The sequence below is a fragment of the Glycine soja genome, chromosome 1, assembly GCF_004193775.1.
Source record: "Glycine soja cultivar W05 chromosome 1, ASM419377v2, whole genome shotgun sequence".
Lineage (NCBI taxonomy): Eukaryota > Viridiplantae > Streptophyta > Magnoliopsida > Fabales > Fabaceae > Glycine > Glycine soja.
In genome coordinates this window covers 8,204,252-8,226,534 of record NC_041002.1, presented here as the reverse complement: position 1 = coordinate 8,226,534, position 22,283 = coordinate 8,204,252, and the positions used below count along the sequence as shown (strand labels likewise).

At 31.3% G+C, this 22,283-nt stretch overlaps 1 protein-coding gene across 1 annotated transcript; it reads right to left on the bottom strand.

Moving 5' to 3' along the window:
• Positions 1-4,200: 4,200 nt before the first annotated feature.
• On the bottom strand, positions 4,201-9,279 carry LOC114412133 (ninja-family protein AFP3-like). The gene is made up of 2 exons (XM_028375928.1): positions 7,964-9,279; positions 4,201-4,982 (listed from the first exon to the last, which is right to left on the bottom strand). Exons 1-2 carry the CDS (start codon positions 8,766-8,768, stop codon positions 4,564-4,566), a joined length of 1,224 nt encoding a protein of 407 aa, XP_028231729.1. The 5' UTR covers positions 8,769-9,279; the 3' UTR covers positions 4,201-4,563.
• Positions 9,280-22,283: the final 13,004 nt, after the last annotated feature.

Sequence of the window (22,283 nt, the reverse complement as noted above, 5' to 3'; positions counted from 1 at the left end):
CTGTCACATCTTGCAATCAAAAGATTATCTTCATCTGAGCACACCAATCATCATAGTTCTTGCCTATGAGAACAGGCATGGATGCTAAAAAATTTCCATTCGAGGAAGCCATCTCAATTTCGGTATCCAGGGATCTTGAACTTCAACTCCGAATACCAGTTTGTTGGAACAATAAAGTTCTCATACGCACTCACACTACTCACTATCACTCTATGTCAGAGAATAAGAGAAGATGATGAAGGAATTGATTAAGAGAAAATAGAGGGGACTTAGAATTCTGAAAAAAAAAAATTCTGCACTCTCATGTTTCTCATTAATAATCACTATTATTTTTATACACACTGTACATGTAACTATAACAAACTTTATAGCTATCAAACTAACTTCAAAATGAATTATTAACTAACTCATAACTAATTAACTGAATTACAGCATACATCAACAGTTTTAAATGCATATCAAAAAGGGAAAATTGTTATTTCTCAACGAATTATTTATCAAGTCATATATAAGTCATTAATGTTGAAGAAAATAAACAATAAGTAAATCAAACGAATCATTTCATAGTTTCTAATAGAACTCTCATTTTCATATAACTCTTTGTAAAGAGATTGTTAGTACCCTTTATTTTCATACTTTCACTCAAGTGAGTTGCCTTAACAATTTTTTGTGTATGAGAAATCCAGAAGAGGCATAGGGTTAAAAAAATACTTGATTTGAAACCTGTGTGTAAAATGTTACTGTTTTTAGAGCTCTTGGTCTTAGATCAGTTGGATGTAGCTCTTAGTTTTATAACACAAACATTAATAAGGGTTACTTGTCACTGTATTACACCCATGCGCGTGTACACACACTCTAACAAGGGCTACTTTGTCACTGTTTTATACATACGCACACAGTCACTAATAAGGATTATTTGTCACCGTTTTAATTATATACGTGCTTTCTAATTTAGATTTTATGTGTTACCGCGGTGTTGTAACTAGGGGAAGGAGTTATACTTCGGTGTATTAATTGGATTTAACTATCCCTTAATTGTTAATAAAATTTATTTGCTTACTAAAAAAATATTTTGACAGTGAAACTATATATAAACCCACAACTGCTTATTCAGTTATTTGCTTGTCCTTTATAATTTTTAAAGTTTTGAAGTTAGTTGAAGTAATATTAGTAGTAATTTTTCTTCCTATTAGTCTAAGATCATCACGTCATTCGTGTGAATCAATAATTATGTGTGACAAGTAAAAAATAAAAAATAAAAAATACTCACTAGCAACCTAATAAGAATTAACATAGTTATTCTTGATTTAAAGGATCTTATGAAATTTGAAATCATCCTTCATAAATTATCCAAAAATCTTGTAAATTCATATAAAATTTAAAAGTTCATAAGCATTTTTTCTCAATAGTATGGGAACATTTTGATAATTCAAAACAATTATAAGAACTTCCGTTAGAAATTTTAACTCAATAATAATAATAATAATTTAGTTTTTGTTAAATAAAAAATTTTAATCTGACACCTTTTTAAGGAACATCTGACACTTTTTTGTTAGTAAATGAGAGTAGTTTTTGGTAGTATTAATATTTTTTGTCTAAATACTTCAGTTTATTTTGAAAAATGGACTTTAACTAATTTGGTGTTCTTTTAAGAGGTAAGTAAAGCTTGATCAAAATTGTTTCTGTCAAGAATTGAATTCGGACACTACCCAAATAATTCAATATTAACTTCAGCATATTAACCACTTATGTTCAATTATTTAATTTTGATTTTGTAATATTAATATGATATACAATAATTATAACAAGTGAAATATAATATACATTAATTTCCATTATATCAACAGAATTTTCTTCTATTAATTTAGATTTTTGGTGACTGTATTAATTTACATTTAGAGTATCTATTTTTGTTTCAAAAAATCTATATCAATGAAATTAAGCAAACGTAATGACTATTACTATATGATTTTTCTTTGTGTATATCCTATTTGTATCTGTATAAATCAGAAGAAGCATAGAATAAAATGTCCTTTTGAGCGTTGATATATATATATATATATATATATATATATATATATATATATATATATATATTACAACATGATAAGCCATCCTATTGAGTCAAACAGCTCAAAAGCAACCCATATAGTGCTACCTTGTTTGATATTAGTAACTTTTTTAATTCCGTTCCCTTTAATTAATTAATCAGTTCGGGTTTGAAAAAATGACACGCGTAAAATAGGGTTTAATTTGCTTTGCAAGGATCGATGCTCTATTCGACATTCATGCACAAATACCAACGCACCTTCCTTTTAAAGTTTCTTAAAATCGTGTCATCCTATGTTAACCTTGAAAATTAGGTAGCATCCCTTGTAAAGGAAAAGTTTCCTTTGTTGGGGAAGAAAATAGCTGTCTCTATCTTACATTATATTCTTTAAAAAAGAAAGAAAAAAACACCCAATGATGGTGATGATGACCTTAGGGAAAGCAAGTAGCACACATACACAAATATGATGCATGATGTTTAGCCACTTTAGAAAGTTCATTTTGTTACCTTCTGTAGTTTAATAAACATATAAAATATCACTATCATCTTTAGAAAATAATAGTACAAGAAGTAGAGAACACAGAAAAATGCATGCCAACTTTAGATTTTTCAAATCCATGATTGAGATATTATTTAGGTATGTCAATGTAAATAATATCATGACCAGATCATGAAGATACGACAGATGAATTTCTGTGCTCGATATTAACCTCTTGTCAACTTCAGTGTCAAGCCAACGGATAAGTAATTAATTACAAACCAAAGCTTAAAGTTTGGTCCCAACACAACATGATGAGAAATTACTTTCATAGTTTCATATCATCATCGAAAAGATTAATAGCTAGGGGTAGAGGGAAAGGGCACACGCGCGTATAAAACTTTTCATGTTTGCTTTTGAAAAAAGAAACTAAAATTTGCCTTTACCCTCAAAATAAAATCTCGGACCCCACTGGTTACTATAGGTAGGTTTGACATGAATGTGGTTACTCTAACAATTGTTGTGTTGATTATTTTAAAATATTGGAAGTTTTATTTTGAAAAATATAAAAAAAGACAAGTGGAATTAAATCACACGCACATAAATATAATATAATTGCTAATAATATACTGTGGTAAAAAAAATTGCTAACTACTGTATATATTCATGGAAATTTAGCAATATCTACACTTTATTCTAGAAAAAAAAAGGCTTTATGTATTTCTTTCAAAAATAATTTACACCGATCGTTCAAATTTTATTATATGGCTTGGTAATAATTTAAACTTATAGTTATTTTTTGTATGTTTATTAATTTCTTCAAATATAATGATTTGAAAATCCATTCTTAAATTTTTATATTAATTTTAATCTTGAAAAGTTAAGTTTTGAAAAACATATTGGTCACTATATAAATTTATCATGTCATCTTAAAATGATACTGACATAACACATATTATTCAGACATACATCGCATGGTAAGAATCACTTTTTTAAAAAACAAATTTAGAAAAATCAATTCATAAAAAATTAAAAGGCTAAAGCCTAAATTAATCTTATATATAAATACTTAAAACATTTTTTTCATAATATGAGTAATGTGACTGCTAATAGATTTTCCAAAACTTCAACAAACATAAAATACTTCTACTTTCTTTTATTCCCAATTCCCAATGCACGATATGATGTATCAACCCTAATCCTATAAGCAAGTAACTAAAGTATTTGCTTTAAGCCTTCCAACCAAAAAACCTTTTCAATTACTAGCAAAAAAAAGCCTTTTAATTACTCCCTTTAAAAAGAACTGAACGAAAGTGTTAGCTATATTTTACGAGTAACAAAATTTCAAAAAAGATTGGATGAGTTAACGTGTTATCAATAAAAAAACGTTACAAAAAATGAATTACAATAAATAAGCTTACATCTTAAAAAAAAATTGATTTTTTTTGTCTAGACCACAAATATTTTCTATTGAAGACAATTCTAATCTCTTAAGTTAGAATAATCACACCTCAATTGATCCACCTTCTCAGTCATATCTTTATTTAGAAGGAAAAAACTTAAAAATGCAAAAACTTTTAAAAGTCTGCTTTAAGCCATTATTTATGTTAAACGGTTAACTCTCCTGCTAGGACATGCAAGGCACTTTTTTACCATGACTAAAGACAACAAATAGAGATGTCAAACCAATACATTTTGCCATAGTTTATACATGTCCCAACAAGGGTTTAATCCCAAGTTTATACATTTTGCCAAACTTTATTTAAAAAGATAAAACCTACCTCAGTGATGTATGCCTCAAAAAAGTCAGTCTTCAACAATCACCTTGGCACACAAAAAAAACAGATGAAGATGGGGAAGTGAGGAATTCCTCCCTTCCAGAAGGGAGGCATGTGTTTATATATAATATTGTTTCATTCAAGAGCTAAGTAAAAATGGAGACAAAGACAAAAGAAACTGCCAAACTAATGTTTACTCCCTCAATGTTAACCTATATTACAGCCCTATAGTTGAAGGGAAAGAGGGAATTCCATCACTAAAAGGGAGCAGCAGAAGGGTTCACAACGATGTGCCTAAGAGGGTATGCGACATCCCCACCACCAGCATGCTTAACAAACTCAGCTGGAGAGAGGAAGTTTCCATGGCACACACACATGATCCTCACTTCCTCCCCCTTACCATATTTGTACAAGATACCCTCAATTCTTCTTCCATTAGGACCATCTCCTTTTGTAAATACACAAGGCATGTCTTCCATTGAGTTTGTCCCAATGTGCCTTCCCGTTATTTTTTGGGCAGGATGGGGTTTCCTAGATGGATTCTCCGCCTCAGCTTTGGAAGTTCTAGTCACATTCTCATTCATCTTTCCCCCTGAACCCGCAGGATCCTGGCTGCTTCGTTCTTGCATCGATTGATTACTAACAGGGCTTTTTGCTTCACCACAGCTACTTGATCCTGTCAGGTAGAACAGGTTACATAGCCAAATAGGATCATCTTCTTTTTCTTAAATTTGGTGTTTGGTTTTCCTTTCATTTTCATCTTTTTCAGTTAAGTTATAGAATATATACAACCACAAATTCCATCTTTGGAAGAACATAGATTATAGCCAAAGGCACACATGCTCCAACATCATAAAGTAGCAATCGATGCTTCAAACAAAGGGTCAGCAAAGAAACAAAGCTACATTGAAATCAAAAGCAGGAAAGGGTATACTTGCTCCAAGACTAGTGAATTTCTACTTCCTTTTGATCCTTTCTCTTTTCTAGATTTATGTCTTGTTTTATTCTCCAGTAAACCATCCATGGCAGGCTATAAACATCAATCAGTGAATATTTAGAAAGTAAATGAATGAACTTCTGAAACAGACAAAAGGTTAAGTTCATTATTGATTATTCCACACAAACTATTTATTGTATTTCCGATACACAATTCCAGCAAAGATATATTATCTAATGCAAGTACATGCACACACATATTGGATTCAAAAAGAAATTTAATGTCAAGGCATGGAGTAGATCCTTCCAGGACAGGAAATTTCAGTTATTCAATGAAAGGAAAATTCTTGTTATACCATCAGCAAAGGATGATAACAATAAATTACAGGTTAAGAACTAATAAGGATTGATGATTATTTACGTGGCTGCCGATCCACGACTTACAGGTTGATATACATCGCCTATATATGCGGCTATGCCTGAAGCATGCCATTGATCCTAAATGATATACTTTCTGTCCTGAGCATGCCAACATAGTCCACTAGCATTGGCTTGTTAGTTGACATAAGTAAAACCATAATGTTTTTTAAGTGTGTTTTGATAAATGAAGCTATTATCACGTGTTAAACCTTATAATTGTTCAGAAGTGAACTCAATCAAACCTGCCAAGACATACTTTTATTGCAACTATCACACGGAGAAATATCTGTCCTATTTATTTAGATCAAGTGAAATAGATTAAGAGAATTGTGATGGTGCGATTCAGAAAAAAACCAGAGAACAATAAAGGAAAAATAAAAAACCCTACAATATCTAGCGCAATGGTTGCCTACAATGCCATCAGGCATAATATTGCAATGGTCCTGGCTTAATCCACCCAACCCAGTCAATGGCTCCCCCTTGCCCATATTATCATGAAAGAACAAATGAGGAAAAATAAAGAGAAAAATGACAAAGTAATCTGTTGCAAACAAGACTGGGAAATCAATATTACAGTGATCTTGCAATATCAGTGAGCATGCACAAACACTAACCATCTGGTGGAAACTAGGATGACATTGAAACTGTCTCATAAAGCTTAACAACCAAAATAGAGCAAGTAGTATCATTATCAGTAAAAATGTTCTTGCCTTGACACAAATATACAAAAATTTAAGGATTAAGTAATAAGTTCCATGAATTTAGCCAAACTTCAGATTCCATAACATCATCGAATGTATGGTTCAAATTTCAATAAGTGAGCATTATAAGACATTTGACATCTAGAAACCAGAGCCAGGATATATAATCCAAATTTGAGTACCTCTGACACACCAAGATAGGTAAAATACAAAGAGCGCTGAATTACTTTTTTTCCCACCCAAATTTAAGTTTACCAGAACATATGAAGGTGCTTAGAAACAAAACATCAGACAGTGTGTGTTTGGTTCAATTTATTGTTAACAAACAATAAACACTTTTACTTCAAAAATAAAAAAGTAGTTCCAAATATGTTAATAATAGGGAATAAGTGGTTTTACTGCTTATCTTTAATGACCAGAGTTTGAAATGGAAAAAAAGAAAGGGGTCATGACATTTAATATATTTATCTGTCCCCATCTAGCAACTAGTAATGACAGCTCAGTTCAACGCTGTTAGAGGAAGCTGTGTAAATTAACTCTAAAACCTGTAAAATCATAATTGCACTAACACATAACGTTAGAGGAATGCCACAGTTTACTTAAATACAGTGACAAACCATCTCAAATAAGCTCCAATAAATTCAAGGGCCTTATTAAGTAAGCTAGTATCTTCTCTTCCTTTTTTCTGTCATGATTAATTCAAATATAACTTCAAACAATGCTATCCAGCAATCATGTGCAAGAGAAACTACGAAAGAGTCAGAATAAATGTGACTACTACCATGCAAGAGAGGTGAAAAAGAAAACCTCAAAATCACACAGTTTGACATACAAAGAATAATCTTTTTCAATACAGAAAGGGACTAATGCATAACAATGAGAGACCAAAAAGGGAGGGGGAAGAATTGCCCCGAGTTTATAACCATTGGAAGTTTTCAGAAATTCAGTGACCAAAATAAAGAAATAAAATAAAAAACATTAAGGGAAGAGATTGACAAGTTAACAACTTCAGTAGAGTAAACTTCAATACATGTATAAAACAACACAGTTGATGGTTGAATAAAAATATTCAGTTCCCCTAGAAGTAACAAACCATAATAGTACCTTAAGGAACAAATGACAACAGAATCAAATCTTTTATACTATTTCCATTCCATCATCACCCTTGTTAGCGACCAATTCACATAACCAATTGAGACATTAAAACAAGCAAGCCACTCAGATAAAACGATACGCAAATCACAAATACACATCAGAACATGCCCTCATCAACCATCACACGGTCAAAACACAATCACCACCACACGAAGCAGCACAACCTCAATCTCAATCATGGTTTTAAATTGCTGTCCGCAACCGCAATTGCGGCCGCAACCTCAAGGCATTTTGACGCTCTACCATCGCATCACAATCGCAATGGCCACATTTTCCGGCAAAGATTTTCTGTCTCACCGCAACGCGAACCACAATCTCAATCAACAAACAACAGTCCAAAACACACACAAGTCAACAACTTAAAACCAATAGGTAACATAATAATGCAAACAAGAGAAAATTAAACTAAAGTACTAAACTCAGATATAGAGTAACCAAAATTTACCTAGAAAAGCCTTGCTATCCATTTCAGACATTGATGAAGAGCTTCCTCCTTGAGAATCAGCCGAACCCTGAGAAGATGGTTGCCCAAACAATCCTTGAAACCCCCTTCCCTTCCCCAACACATCACCAAGAACAACTTGCTTTGCCGGAACACCCCACCCCGGCGGCGGAACCGCCACCGCCGAAGAACCAAACTTGTTGAATCCCATTGCCATAGTCCCCCCTGCCTCCACCTCCTCGCCGGCGCCGGCGAAGACCTCCCGGGAACCCCTCTGCTTCTCCGAGCGGCGTCTCTTCGCCTCCATCCGGCGCAGCGTCTGCATCTCCTTCCGCCTCCGCCACTCCTCCTCGGTCTCTGTGGGCAGCGACGACGTCCTCATGAGCGCCGGGAACGCCGCCGCCGACGGCGCCACCGCATCGTCCTGCCGGAACAGAGGCATTGTCCCCACCACAGAAGAAGAGCGTAAAAGCCTCTTTTTTTTGGCGTTCTTGTCCACCCCAAATCTTCCACCGAGAGAAAGACCAAGGTTCAACTCAACCTCTTCATCGTCCTCCTCATGCTGCTCTTGCTGTTGCTGCTGCTCATGGTGATGATGAAGAACATGATGTTGTTGCTGCATCATGTTATTATTGTTAATTTTGTTATTATCATCCCTAATAGTAGCAACACCACTGATGGAAAATCCTTGAAGCAAATCCCTAGGATACCTCTCCATCTTCTCACACACTACTTCTTTCTCTTCTTCTTGCTGATGCTGATGCTGTTGCTGTTGCTGATAAGGATGGTTCTTCTTATAATCCTCCATCAATGCACGTTACCAAAGGCAAAACCACATAGAACATCGTGAAGTAGCAACACTTGCTGTTCTAATTCTAACGCATGCTCCTCACACAACACAACCCGCGTGCGCTGCACAAAACAACAAGCCCTGGTGGGGTGGCGAGTGGTGATTCAAATCAGCAAAACCCATGACACGAAACATGATGATGATGATGATGACGCTTTGTCATCAAATGACGCCAAAAAACAGCGCACACCCAGATCGCAAAAACTGCTCCTTTTTTGTTCTTCTTCTTCTCTTAAAATTAATGCAATTAATTCGAATGAATATGAAAATAAATGAATTTTTCTCCTTTTACTTCCACTCTCTCCCCACGAAGCAATTAACAGCAAAAAGCAAACTCGGATTCTGTCTTTCTTGAAAGTTTTTGGCTTCACAAAAACCCGCGAGAACGAAAACGAGAAGGAGAGTGAGGAGAAAAAAATGGGGGCAGAAGAAGAAGAAGAAAAACTTGTTTTGTTTGAAAGAGGAAGAAAAAGGAGAGAAAGTGAGAGAGGAATAATAATATTTATCCGAGGACGAAAGTGCCCCTGGGATGTGACGGGTTGAGTGAGGAAAAAGAGACAAGTGGGTGTCGCGAGGGGAACGCATAGGTGCCACGTGGCGACACTGACACGATTTTTCACTGCAGAGATGAGGTCGCTGTCGAGGGAGGGAGAGACACGTGTCAAATTCAGGGTGGGGGCAGACGGGGCGCCACGTGTCGGTCAAGATCCCGGGATGGGAAAGGGGACGCGTGGCTTTAACGTTAATAATGATGATGATTGACAAAAGTTAATTAGTGTCATCTTAAAAATATTGATTAAAAAATTTTAAATATATATATATATATTTGTTAAAAATTTATAAAATTATTTTATTTATGATTTAATTTTTTTATGATTTTCATAATAAATATTTGGTTTTTTTATTTCTTAATTGATGTTTTAAGGATATTTTATAATTTACTTGTTGTCATCCTCGTCCTCTACTATTACGTGGCGGCTTTGGGTTGTGTTGTTGTGTTTTTTGGGTTGGGTCGTGTCGCGTCCTGTTAGGTTAGATCGTATACGGTTCCCACTTTCTCCAATTTGTCAAGTTACTACATTACTCTGTGCCACTGCCACCCATGTGCGAACCTCAAAACTCAACTCAACGTTGTTTCTATACTCATTAGCTGTACCCCATCATTATTTAATAATTTTTCAGTAAAGAACTCAATTAAATAAATTGTTCAAAACTTAGCTATAGACACGTGGTTTCTTAAAAATTGTAAAGAGAGAGAAATCAGTCTGAGTTTAATTTTTATTCATTGTCACTTAATAAAAAATAATTGTCCACGTGGTTATAAAAACCGCACACGGTTCAATGAATCCAATGATCCCAATTTGAGTGGATTAATAAGTTTTTTCTTAAATTCTAATAACATATTAAATAATTTTAATTATCGAATAACATATAATATTATTTTTTTATCTTGATAATAATTTATTATTGTCATATTCATTATGATATCATTTAATATTTATTTAAATAATTTTTGTATTTAATTTTAAAAAATGAGTTTTTTTATAATTCAATGATAATATTTACAAAATAATTTATAATAATAAATGATTATATAATATAATTTTTATCGGTAGAAATCGAAGATACTACTAGAAGATTTACAAAAATTCATATTTTTTATTCAACCAACTGAATTAGACCATATTAACAATAATTAAATAATATTTTATAGTTTTGATTATGATGATGAATTTTATTTGGAGTATAAAAATATGAATTAATCATAATTTGTTAGATATTATATATATATATATATATATATATATATATATATATATATATATATATATATATAATTTTTTATCTATATATCAGGTCAACTGGATTAATAGTAGTTCACCGATTCATCCTCTCACTTATTAATTCAATGTCTCAGCCATATTGAATACATACTTGATAAGCAAAATTTGAACAAATTTATTATATATAATATATGATAATTTATAATGATATAATGGTATTTTTTAACATTTTAAATGTATATGTTCTTGTATTTGTTAGAGAAAAGGGAAAACAAAAAGAAAACTTTCAAAAATAAAATTTGAATTTGTTATTTTCTTTTAATTTAAATTTTTGTTTCCTCTTTCACTTTCTTTTAATATATATGTAAATAGAAATAAATGTATCAAGTCTAATAGAGAAATGTGTATTTTTTTTCTTGGAACATCATAGTCGAAAGTCATAATATCAATCCTAAGACATAAAGATCATTATGTGGTGGAATTTGTCTCTCGCAATCATTTTTTTTTCTTTGTACACACAAATGGGAAATCAAATCAAATCCTTATTAACATGTTTGAGGAACTCAATCATCTAACATAAATTTATTAAAGATTAATTTGGATTTTTGTTATTAATAGTTTTAAAATAATTATTACATTAATTTTTTATATAATCGTTTTAAAGATAATCATTTAATTAAGTAATGCATTAAAGAACTTTTTTAAAAATATTTTCAAGATATTTCATATCAATTCACAAAAAAGAAATCTTTGATACCAAATTACTACAGGTATAACTTTTTTTTTAGATCATTTTTATTTCATTTTTTTATTTTCAATTGTTTCAATTTATCAATGAATTTATTTGACCAATATCAATTTCATTTACTAATGCATTAATTTCGTCACTGTTTTAATTTAGCAATAAATTTGTTTGACCAAAAAGAGAACCTTTTTCAATCTCGTTCACTCTAATAAATTTATTTCTTTCTTAAAAAATTATTTCTATTTACATTTATTTCTGTCAAATTAATAAATTATAATTCCATCTTTTGAATCATAATTATAATTCCATCTAATAAAGAAATATCTTGTTTTTTTTATCTTTTCATAATAAATTTTGATATTCCAAAAATAAAGAGTATGCTTTAAACCTAACAATATAACCTTTTTATGGATTTCATTTTTAAAAAAAATATGAATTTCCTTTCCTAAAACATTTATTTTTATTTTTATTTATTATTATTTTATCATTCAAATAAAGAAATTTATTTTTTGTTTTTCATAATATATTTTTAATTGTTCATATTCCAAAAGTAAAGACTATGACTCAAACATTAGAAATATAATCAATATATTATTTGTTTTATTTTCTAAAATATTTTAATATGAATATAACCTTCATTATTGGCCTTTTAATTTTTTGAATTTGAATATTTATTCATTATATCATAATTTTTAAAAGGATTTTTCTATCCTACAACTTTGCACAGGTTAAGGCCTATTAAATATCCACTATCAAGTAATTTTAACATACATATTAATTATGATTTCTTGAAAACACTAACATCTTATTTATTTTAACAAATTTACTCCTATAATCTCTCTCTTTCCAATAAAAAACTATTGTAACTACCTATTTCTACTCTATATTCAACGAATTTAACGCAAGGCGCTCGTCTCTTCTAAATGTATAAAATACTTAAAAAGTATACTTCATTTTCTCGTGCTAATTGTTTTAATTTACTAATAAATTTGTTTTATCAAAAAAGAACTTTTTTTATTGATTTCATTTACTTTAATACATTTATTATTATTTTATCATTCAAGTGGAGCATAGAGTCAAGGTCTACAATTAAGTGTGTGATGTTAACAAATGTATTAAAGTGCATATTTACTTCCTAAAAGCATGCCATGTGGCTGATTAAGTGTGTGATGTTGGTTAAAGTTAACGGAACTTAGAGTCAACATCCGCAATTGACTCATGGACTAAAATTGATAATTTTTTAAAATAAAAATCAAATGTCTTCAATATTAAAATAGAAGGATAAAAATGTATTTTAGTATTTTTTATTAATTTTTTTAATCATCATAATTAGGACTTTTGATAAATTTTGAGATATTCCTACCAGCTTCAATTCTTTATATTAACAATGAAATTATTTCTTAATTTAAAACTTAGTTACACTTAAAACGTCTGATTAAAAAAAAAATATTTTATAAAAATTAAACATATGTTATCTCCTTAAACACAATTTGTGTTAGCAATTGAGCTATATTCATTAAGTTTATTTTTAATCAATTTCATTCTTTATTATTTTTATTAAAATTAATCAATTCTAATTCTATCGGGCAAAGAAATTTACTTGTTTTTTTACTTTTTCATAACATATTTTTACTTGCTCACATTTCAGAATTAATTTTTTTTTAGCACATAATTAAAGATTATGCCTAAAAACTAGAAATATAATAAATATACTATTTATATTCAGTTGTTTTTAATATGAAATAACCTTCATTGTTAATTAATAAGTTTACTTCATTTTCTCATTCAATTCTTTTAATTTAGCAATAAATGTGTTTGACCAACAGGAGAACCTTGCTATCGATTTTATTTACTCTAATACTTTTAAGATTAAATTAATCTTTTAATTCTCTAATATATTATTTAAGTTCGATTTGATAAAAAAAATAAAATAAATGAAGATGAATATTTTCATGAAAGTATGTAAATAAATTTAAACTTAACTTATCATATAAATATGAAGAAAAGTATACTCTAAATCCAGGGATAAATTTTTTTACTAAACACTCTTTTCAATCAAAATTAAAGTTTATTTTACATGATTAATATATATTTAATTTCATAAAAAACAAATAAATAAACTTAGTTCACGGGATAAACAGTTTATGTTTTGGGCCATCCTGACAATTATATACCTGTTAATCCAATGCCCACCCACCCCGTCTCATATTGTGCCGGAATGGTATTTCCAACCGATCCATGCCATTCTTCATAATATACCTGACAAATCGGGAGGTGTAGCCGCAATAGCACCAATTTTTATATGTCTGTAGTTATATTATTGTTTAAACTAGTATGATGAGAATATTTTTTAATTATAATAATTTTAATTTGAATGTGTTTTTTTAGGGTTGTCTCTTTCTTGATTTAAATAATTTGTTGAATGTTTATTTTACATGAAAGTTTGAAAAATATAAGAAATGGAGTTGAATATATTTTATGAAAGTACAGAGAGAAAAATTAAAAATAACAAATTACATTACCTTCAAATATAAAATGAGGTTTAATTTTTTTATTTTTTATCATCAAAACATCCTTTTTTTAATTTGAAAGAATAAAATTATACTTTTAAAGTATTATATATTTTATTTATGTTTTTCTAATTTATATTTATATTCATTTATCATATGAGTATTCATATTAAGACAAATCCATTTGTGTGATTTTTTTATATAATTATTAGTTTTTTATTTGAAGAGATTTTTATATATTTATATTTAAATTTAATGTATATAATTTATATGTGAATAATATATATATTTCTTTTATATTAAAACATCCTTCATTTTTTTAATTTGAAAGTATAAAAAATTATAACTTTTAAATTATTATATGTTCGGTTTATATTACACTAATTCATTTATGTTTGTGTATTGCACGAATAAGCATACTAGGATTAATTGATTTTGGTCATCATCCTTTTTTATAATAACTAGTTTGCAACCCGTGCATACGCACGGGTTGTTTGTAAAAATTTTCGCATGTATGTTTATTTGATTTGTAAAGTAGGAATAAAATGAAAACTAATGTACAAATTAAAATAGATTAAAGATTGATAATATATTTACATAGTAGATAAATTGTTTTAAAAAGTAAGAAATATAAACATGACCATCATAAAGTGAAGTAGTAGTTTAACATTCTAAATTTATTCAGTGTCACTATCATTCCAGTTTTTCCTGTGTCGGATGATAATTTCTCATATTTTATCACGCCTATAATAGAAAGAGACCTCATCACCGTGAGAGAAATTATTGTTGGCAAGGAATTCATACCATGGTTGTACTACGTATCTATGGCCAAATTTTCTAAGTATCGTCAAGGAGGAGAACATTCCACTGCAGTGGAGGTCCAAATTTTCTAAGTATCGTCATGTGTTGGCAGCAGGCATTAACATGTGTAATGGCACAATTTGGGAGCCTTTGCAATGCGAAAAAAAGTGTTATACATAAACAACAATTTGTATAAGGAACAAAGAACAACTTTTGATGGTTACCAGCGGCTGGGGTGCAGCAAGCATTGATTGGGTGATTTTAATTGTCCAAATATGTTCTCTTGAGATCGGCCATGGTCTTCCGCAGGTCTAGTGTTCTAGTGAGGGAGAAAAATGAAGGTCGAATATGGATTTGTTGTCACAAGCCAAGAAGTTAATGGTAACAGATTCATAAATTGCTAAATCTTTCCTGTGTTCTGCAAAAAGACATAGTAACAAAAGAAAATGAAACTGTAGCAATGAAAGAACAAAAAAAAAAAAAGCAAAGAGTGGACATATAAGATTACCTTATCATTGTGGAATGGTGTTGTGAACTGCATGATTAATGGTTTTTTGTTGATTGGATATTGAATCTGCAGTTAGATAGCATGGAAAAAATAAGATAAAATATGGTAATGAAAGATAATATTTTAAAGTATGTGGACAATGACAACAACATAATAAAATCAATGAGTGTATGGTGGAATGAAGTGTATTCTATAATTAATGTTGAGAGTGATAGTCATGGTTAAGTTAGCAGGTTTTATAAAGTGTATTATGCAATTAAAGATTGAGAAGTGAGGTGGGATTGGGTTGGAATGCAGGTTTAAAAATCAGAATAGAAAAGTTATGGCAAAGGTTTAGGATTGTTTTGGTTTGGGACAGGGCAACAATATTGAAATTTGTTGCAGTATGTCTGATATTCTCATATGATGATATAGAGTAGGAACAATTATGTTGTTGTCTAACAAAACTCATGGTAGCCAACTAATACACTATCCTGTTATTGATAGAGTGATGAAGTATTGTATCAATTGTTGCATACTACGATTAATTTATATATGGTTATATCAGTTCTTGAACATCAGTTATTAATAAATTGTAGAAAAATAATGGAATATGGATTTCATATTGGGCATTCTTGTAGGTGTATATTCTATCTAATTACTATTAGAATCAATTTTATAGTACTACATTGCAGATTAATATCAATAAACAGAAAAGACAGGAAAAATAATTCCCTATTTGTTGTTTGGCAGTCAAAGGATGACAAAACTAAATTTTTAGTGCTTATTCATATGTTGTTTGTTGTTTAATTCTAAACTCAAAATTGATAATATCAATCAGCCAAAATGGATCGGTGCATGTATTGAAAAGATTGACTAATTAAAAAGTTTTGGTTTGATGTATAGAACAGAATAGCAGGACAAAATGAAAACCTAAGTATGTAGTGAAAAAAGAAAGGCACAACTTTGGAAATCTGGATGGTGAGTTTCATCACAGTGCCATGGTTACAGTTAAAATTTAAACAAAACAAAGTCAAATATAGTTAACATAATTTTAATATATATTCTAAATAATTTGAGACTTGCCTTGCTTAAAACAGATGATGAGTCTGAGCTCATCGTTGTCCCGGTTGAAGTGGAGGATGAGTCTGAACTCATGGTCGCAGTGGTCTGAGTATTGGTTTTTTTGGAAATGGAGGAGAAATGGATGGTCGGAGAAGAACCGTGGGACTAATGTAGTGGTTGTTGAAAACATGTAGCTAGTGGCACATAAATGAAATTGGGAATTGTAGAGCATTGAATGTTGGTTTAGAAGATTGGACATGGAGAGTGATCTGAATCATCATGAATGTATCTCTGGTTTTGTAGGCAGTTCAAGTGTTTTTTTTTGTTACTAAATGTCATAAATAATATTGATAAATATAAAAATGCAGGGGGAAAAATTTATCAGAAAAAAACATTGTAATTATGTATTTGGAAGAAGATATATTCAATATTAATGGTCTCAGCAAAACAATTATACATGTTCTAAATATATACTTTCATAAGATGATATTTTGTACAGTAGACATAATGATAACAATAAATTAATAATAGTGATAATAGTAATAATAATAAATTTACAATCAAGCAAAATAGATGCAATTTATAAATTGAATTCAGAAGTATAAATTGCAATAGAAAGATTTTAATGTAGAAGATGATATTATTTACCTTATAATAGAATATTTGGTGGTGGATGATATGATCTTGTATTTAGCTGCATATGAGAGCGTATTTTTAGTGATTGTTAAATAAAGCAGTATTAGGAATAAAAACTAAGAATTGGGTTAGAGGAGAAATTATATTAACCTTCCTAGATTATTGAAGACTTCTTTGAAAACTACATTGGTGGTAGAAGTCATATTTTTCTGTTCTTTATCATGGATCAAAATTTTTAAACCTTTCTTTGTTTTGACCCTTGATAATGCAACATATAATTGATCATGGCTAAAAACTTGTTTTGGCAAATAAAGTCCGATTGTGGACAGTGACTGTACCTAAGATTTGTTAATTGTCATTGCATAAGACAACATGATTGGAAATTGCCTCCTTAAAAGTTTAAAAGGCCATGGTGATTGTGAAGGGGACATGAACATTCTTGGGTTGTAAACCATATGACCTGAATTTTTGCCAGAAATGATTTCAGCCGTAATTACATGCTTTGCCAATCTTGTAGTTATTAATCTAGTGCCATTACACAGGCCTTGAGTCTGATCTAAGTTCCTTAAAAGCATTATAAAAGTTCTTATTTTAAGCTTGATAAACTGATTTGGCAGACCAGATATCATCAATGAATTGAGGAATTCAATAGTTATTGTTTGAAAATGACAGCTTTCACTAGTTTTTGATTTGTCTATAGAGTCAGAACTTAGGTATTCCATGTACTCACCTATGATAATTTCTATAGTTAGTATGGCAGTTGTAAAGTTAAAGATCTCTCCAAAACAGAGGAAACATAAAGTAGATAATAATATTAAAAAATTGGTAATTAAGCACAGTTAATTTAGATAGATGTAATATGAATTGGATTAGTGATTCTATGATTACCTGGGATTAATGATAGTATATAATCATTGACCTGTTCGACTGTTTCGTTGGTTGAAGCTAATATTGCCCTACTGTTGAAGTACTGACCATCGTTGTGATGCTGTGTTAAATCTGGGAATGTTGAGTCAACTATGGCATGGATTGAATCATCATATTGAGTTATCAACAGGTCCTCAGGGATTTCAATTGTGGAATAGCCATCATTTTCATGTCCAATAATTCCATCTCCAATGTCAAGGATCCACTTAGCAAATGCGGCAATTTCTTGTTCATTTGGTGATTGTTCATTGTTCTACAAACTCATGTTTTTTGTCAGTCTTAAGAGCTGACAGGAATCCCATAAATAAGAGGAATTGATTGTTGCATTGACAATGTCTGAGCGACTTCCCCTTGGAATGACTGGCAGTATTTGTCAAAAGTCTCCACCAAATACGATGACTTTACCTCTAAATATTTTATTTGAGTTGGGTTTAGTTTTAATTATATCTCTTAAACTTTGGTTAAGCGCTTCAAAACAAAATTTGTGAGCCATTGGTGCTTCATCCCAAATAATTAGGCTTGTTTGATTTACCAATTCAGCTAATTCACTTCCTTGATGAATGTTGCATGTTGAGTCTTCAAAAATGGGTACAGGTATTTTGAATTTTGAATGCGCAGTCCTGCCGCCTGGTAACAATAGAGAAGCTATGCCACTGGAAGCAACTATAATAACAATTTGATTGTTTGCTCTCAATGAAGTTGCCAATGTTCTCCATATGAAGGTTTTTCCTGTACCTCCAAATCCATATTGGAAAAACATGCCACCTTGATTTTTGTTGACGGCTTCAATGATTTGTTTATAAATTGATGTTTTTTCATCTATAAATATGTATTAGTTTATGTTAGATGCAAAAGAAGAACAATTTAAATTTAAATTTGAAAGGTATGACACCTATCATGGATGAAAAAAGTTGCTGAAATTCTGATCTGGTATCATCCTTATTGTAATTTAGTTCTGCTAATATCAGGCTATTGGCTAGATAGGACGTGCAATCAGCATCCTGAGGATATGGCATTGAAGGATAGTCTTTAAGTGATTTTTGATTTACGTGCAACAATTGTTCAATCTCTAGCAATGCCAAATTACTCAGATGATTATCATCGATGTGTAATTCTAACACATTAGACGTTATCAGTCAAATTATGATTATGGTTGATGGGATCGCATGTAAGAATTAATCAAAACTAACCTGTATTTATTGTTGATTGGATATAATGATATGCAATGTCATCAGCTAGTCAATGCCATGTTTGGTTCCAAACTTCTTCAGGTTTATTGATGGCACCTGTTAAAAGCATCAACACAAATAATTTCCTCAAATAATTAGTTGTGCCCCAATCCTTTGCCTCTTTGATTACTTCAACGAATTCTCTATCATCTTGTAAAAACCCCATGGAAAAGCATGCTTCTCTATATGTAGGGTATTGAATATTTGTAACAGTTCTAATATCCTCAAATGAAATTGCTCCTTTGCAAGCAGTAAGCATCATCCTCAAATAAAACAATTCTCTTGTCATTGGTGGGACCCATATAAGCCTTCCAATAGTGCATCCTTTCTTTCTAAGTTGCCATGATCTAGTCTTTTGATTATATACAAACTTTGAAACGAATTCTGAATAAGTCAGATTTCTTCCTTCTGAAAAACATTTGTTGGCGTTCATCCAAGCTAAAAATTTGAAATCTGAAATGCTTGGCTTGGATAGGACATCATCAATATCATCATGGTCCTCATAAAGAACACTGTGTTGGCCTGGAAGATGGAAATATAATCTTTCAACAACAGGCTTCCTAGCATGTATTGAAAAACTAAAAATTCTCCAAGCAGCTTCACAGGGAGAAATGTACCTAGCATAAACATTAATTTAGTAAAACAATAATGGGCACATTAATTACATATGTTCAATTAATGGTACCTGCAGTCTATATATTCTTAATCTCATCGTTTTGGTTGGTAGCATTCTGGATTTCATCATTGTCATCATAAAGCATAACAGTAGTGACTCTGTCATACCCTTTGTTTATGTATTTGAATAAATATTTGATTGAAGTACTTTGATTGCACCATTCAATATTGACATGCGCTTGGTATTTTTTCAGTAACTTTGGATTATAAGGTACGATGTGTCTATTATCAATGATAACACCATTCTTTGAAATTGTACGACCATCATTTCTTTTATGATATATTGGATAACCATTTGGATCTAAAAGGGTGCGAGGTTGGAACGTTTTAGGATAAAATCTGCTACACTTTCCTTCTTTCATACATGGAGATTCAGAGCGTATAATTCCACATGGGCCATGAGCCATATGATTTTGCACCAATCTATAGAGTTATGGGTCATCTTCCTTTGAAGGTATCTCTGCTGATATAATCTGGTCTATTTCGTCTAAAGTTGGATATTTATTGTTTGGGTGCAAAAACAACAATAAATGGACACGAGGAAGTCCTCGTTTTTGGAATTCTATTGTATGCATATATGTGATTGTTGAATTATAGTATTAGCAGGAAAACAATGACATATAAATATGTAATAATTATGTTATAGGATGAGTGATGTGCCATCATTTTCTTCTATTTTCTAAACCCTTTTTGCACCATTTTAATTACTGATTGGTCTTAATTGTCAATTAATCAGACAGTTTTATTATTTGGGTTCATTTAGCTAATTTGATGTTTTTAATCTAATTTCAGGAATTAATGAAACATTGGGCTTAATCCGGATTTTGGTTATGGACTTGAAGAGGGAAAATTAAGCAGCGCTTACCTTAGTTAATTTCTAATTAGGAAATTTCGCAATTTTATTTTATGTTGTTCAGTGTTTATTTCGTTTTGGGCCAGAGTATTGTAATAGGGCCCAGTGACTTTGAGTGACTCTTTTTAAATAGCAGCCTTGGGATTCGTGCAAGGCATTCTGTTATGCTATTCATTATTCAGAGCTTTTGTTTTAGGGTTTTCATTTTTCTGCTTAATGCTACTGTTCACGTAATGCAATTTTACGTTTTCTGTTCCTAATTACAATTTCGTTCTTACTTCTTCTTCTACTCTCATTTACGTTTCTGTTTCATCTACATTTCTGTTCATTTACGTTTTTGTTCATTTACGTTTCTGCTTCATGTTTCATTTGCGTTTTCTGTTTGAATCCATGGAAGGCTAGATTTTCTGGTGTTGTTTCCTTTTGAGGACGAAACCCAACTCTCTTTGAGGTTTCGCTTGAAATGTGGTTCCCTGGCAGTTTTCCCTTCACCAGTTATCCCAAATTCGTGAATATTAATCAGTGCACGCTTCGTGTTCGATTAATTGCCTCTGAGCCTAACTTGCGTTCATGCTTAATGGACGAAGGGCTAACTGGTGTATGTGGTGCCTAATCACGTATTGACAACCCTAAGTTGATTTTCGCTTAGTAAATTGAAATAGGGTTGGATTAAGTGGTTGACTGTTAGGGATGAATTCTCCATAACCCAGGATAAGAGAATGGCTTCTGAATCAAAGGAAACAACCCGTTTTTAATATTAGTAATTTCGTATTCCAGTTTACTTGTTCTGCTCTTTAATCACAAAACAAACAAACCCCCCCCCCCAATCGTTACTGTTACTGCAAGTATATTATGAACATTTGGTTTGTCACTGCTCGTTGGGAAACGACCTAGGATCACTTCCTAGTTACTGCATTTTCATGTTTATTTGATTCGGGTACGGCCTCGATCAATGAGCAAAAGTGAAAAGTAATAAATTGAATTGTAAGTTTATCACAAAAAGTTGTTATCAACTTACATGCCACTGCTTTTCCAAGTAGGTGATTCTTTGTTAGGTCTGAAAGCATTTCTTCATATTTCAACTTGAAAACTCGTGAGATAATGTCTGGTCTATCTGCTGGTTTCAAATTCAATGGCGCAAGTAATCTATGGATTTCTGGCCAATTTGGATTACATGTTAAAGTGATAAAAAGATTTGGGAAACCAACATGGCTGCATATCGCCATACCATCAAAGTATAGCTGATCCATGTAGCGGGGGCTGCCAACAAAGGTAGGAGGCAAAATTACTCTCTTGCGTTTATTTAAACCTTGGCTTGTCCCAGCATCCAGTGAATTTTGTAAGCAACAATACTTGTCAACTCTAAGTTTCTTTTGGTTGTTCCTGATGTAGTTGAGTCTTTCCGATTCAACCATGGTATATGCTTCAACAATGAATTTTTGAAATAGTCTTCTAGAATGAAATAAAGTTTGAGCTTCATTTCGTCTACACTGAAGTCTATAAGCAAACCACTATCTCATAGTGAGACGATTTCTCTCTCTTTTTTTGTTGCCTGGTGTTGCACGGTGAAGTATGTCAGGCCTATATCCATCTTTACCATAAGGGAAAAGCAGAGGGAATTGTAGGCCTAGATAGCTAGAGTGAAATTCATGTATTCCTGTAACTGTCCATTTTGAGTCTCAAGAATAATATCTCTTCTTGAGTTGGGATTAAAATCACCTACAATAAGTGCAGCAACTTCTGAAACAATTGGAACATTGT

Bases quoted from the DNA above. Each gene is read 5' to 3' on its own strand.
- LOC114412133 (XM_028375928.1), bottom strand. From the start codon at position 8,768: ATGGAGGATTATAAGAAGAACCATCCTTATCAGCAACAGCAACAGCAT. The intron at 4,983-7,963 runs GTAAATTTTGGT...TCTACCTGACAG, and splicing joins GGATAGCAAGGCTTTTCTAG to GATCAAGTAGCTGTGGTGAA.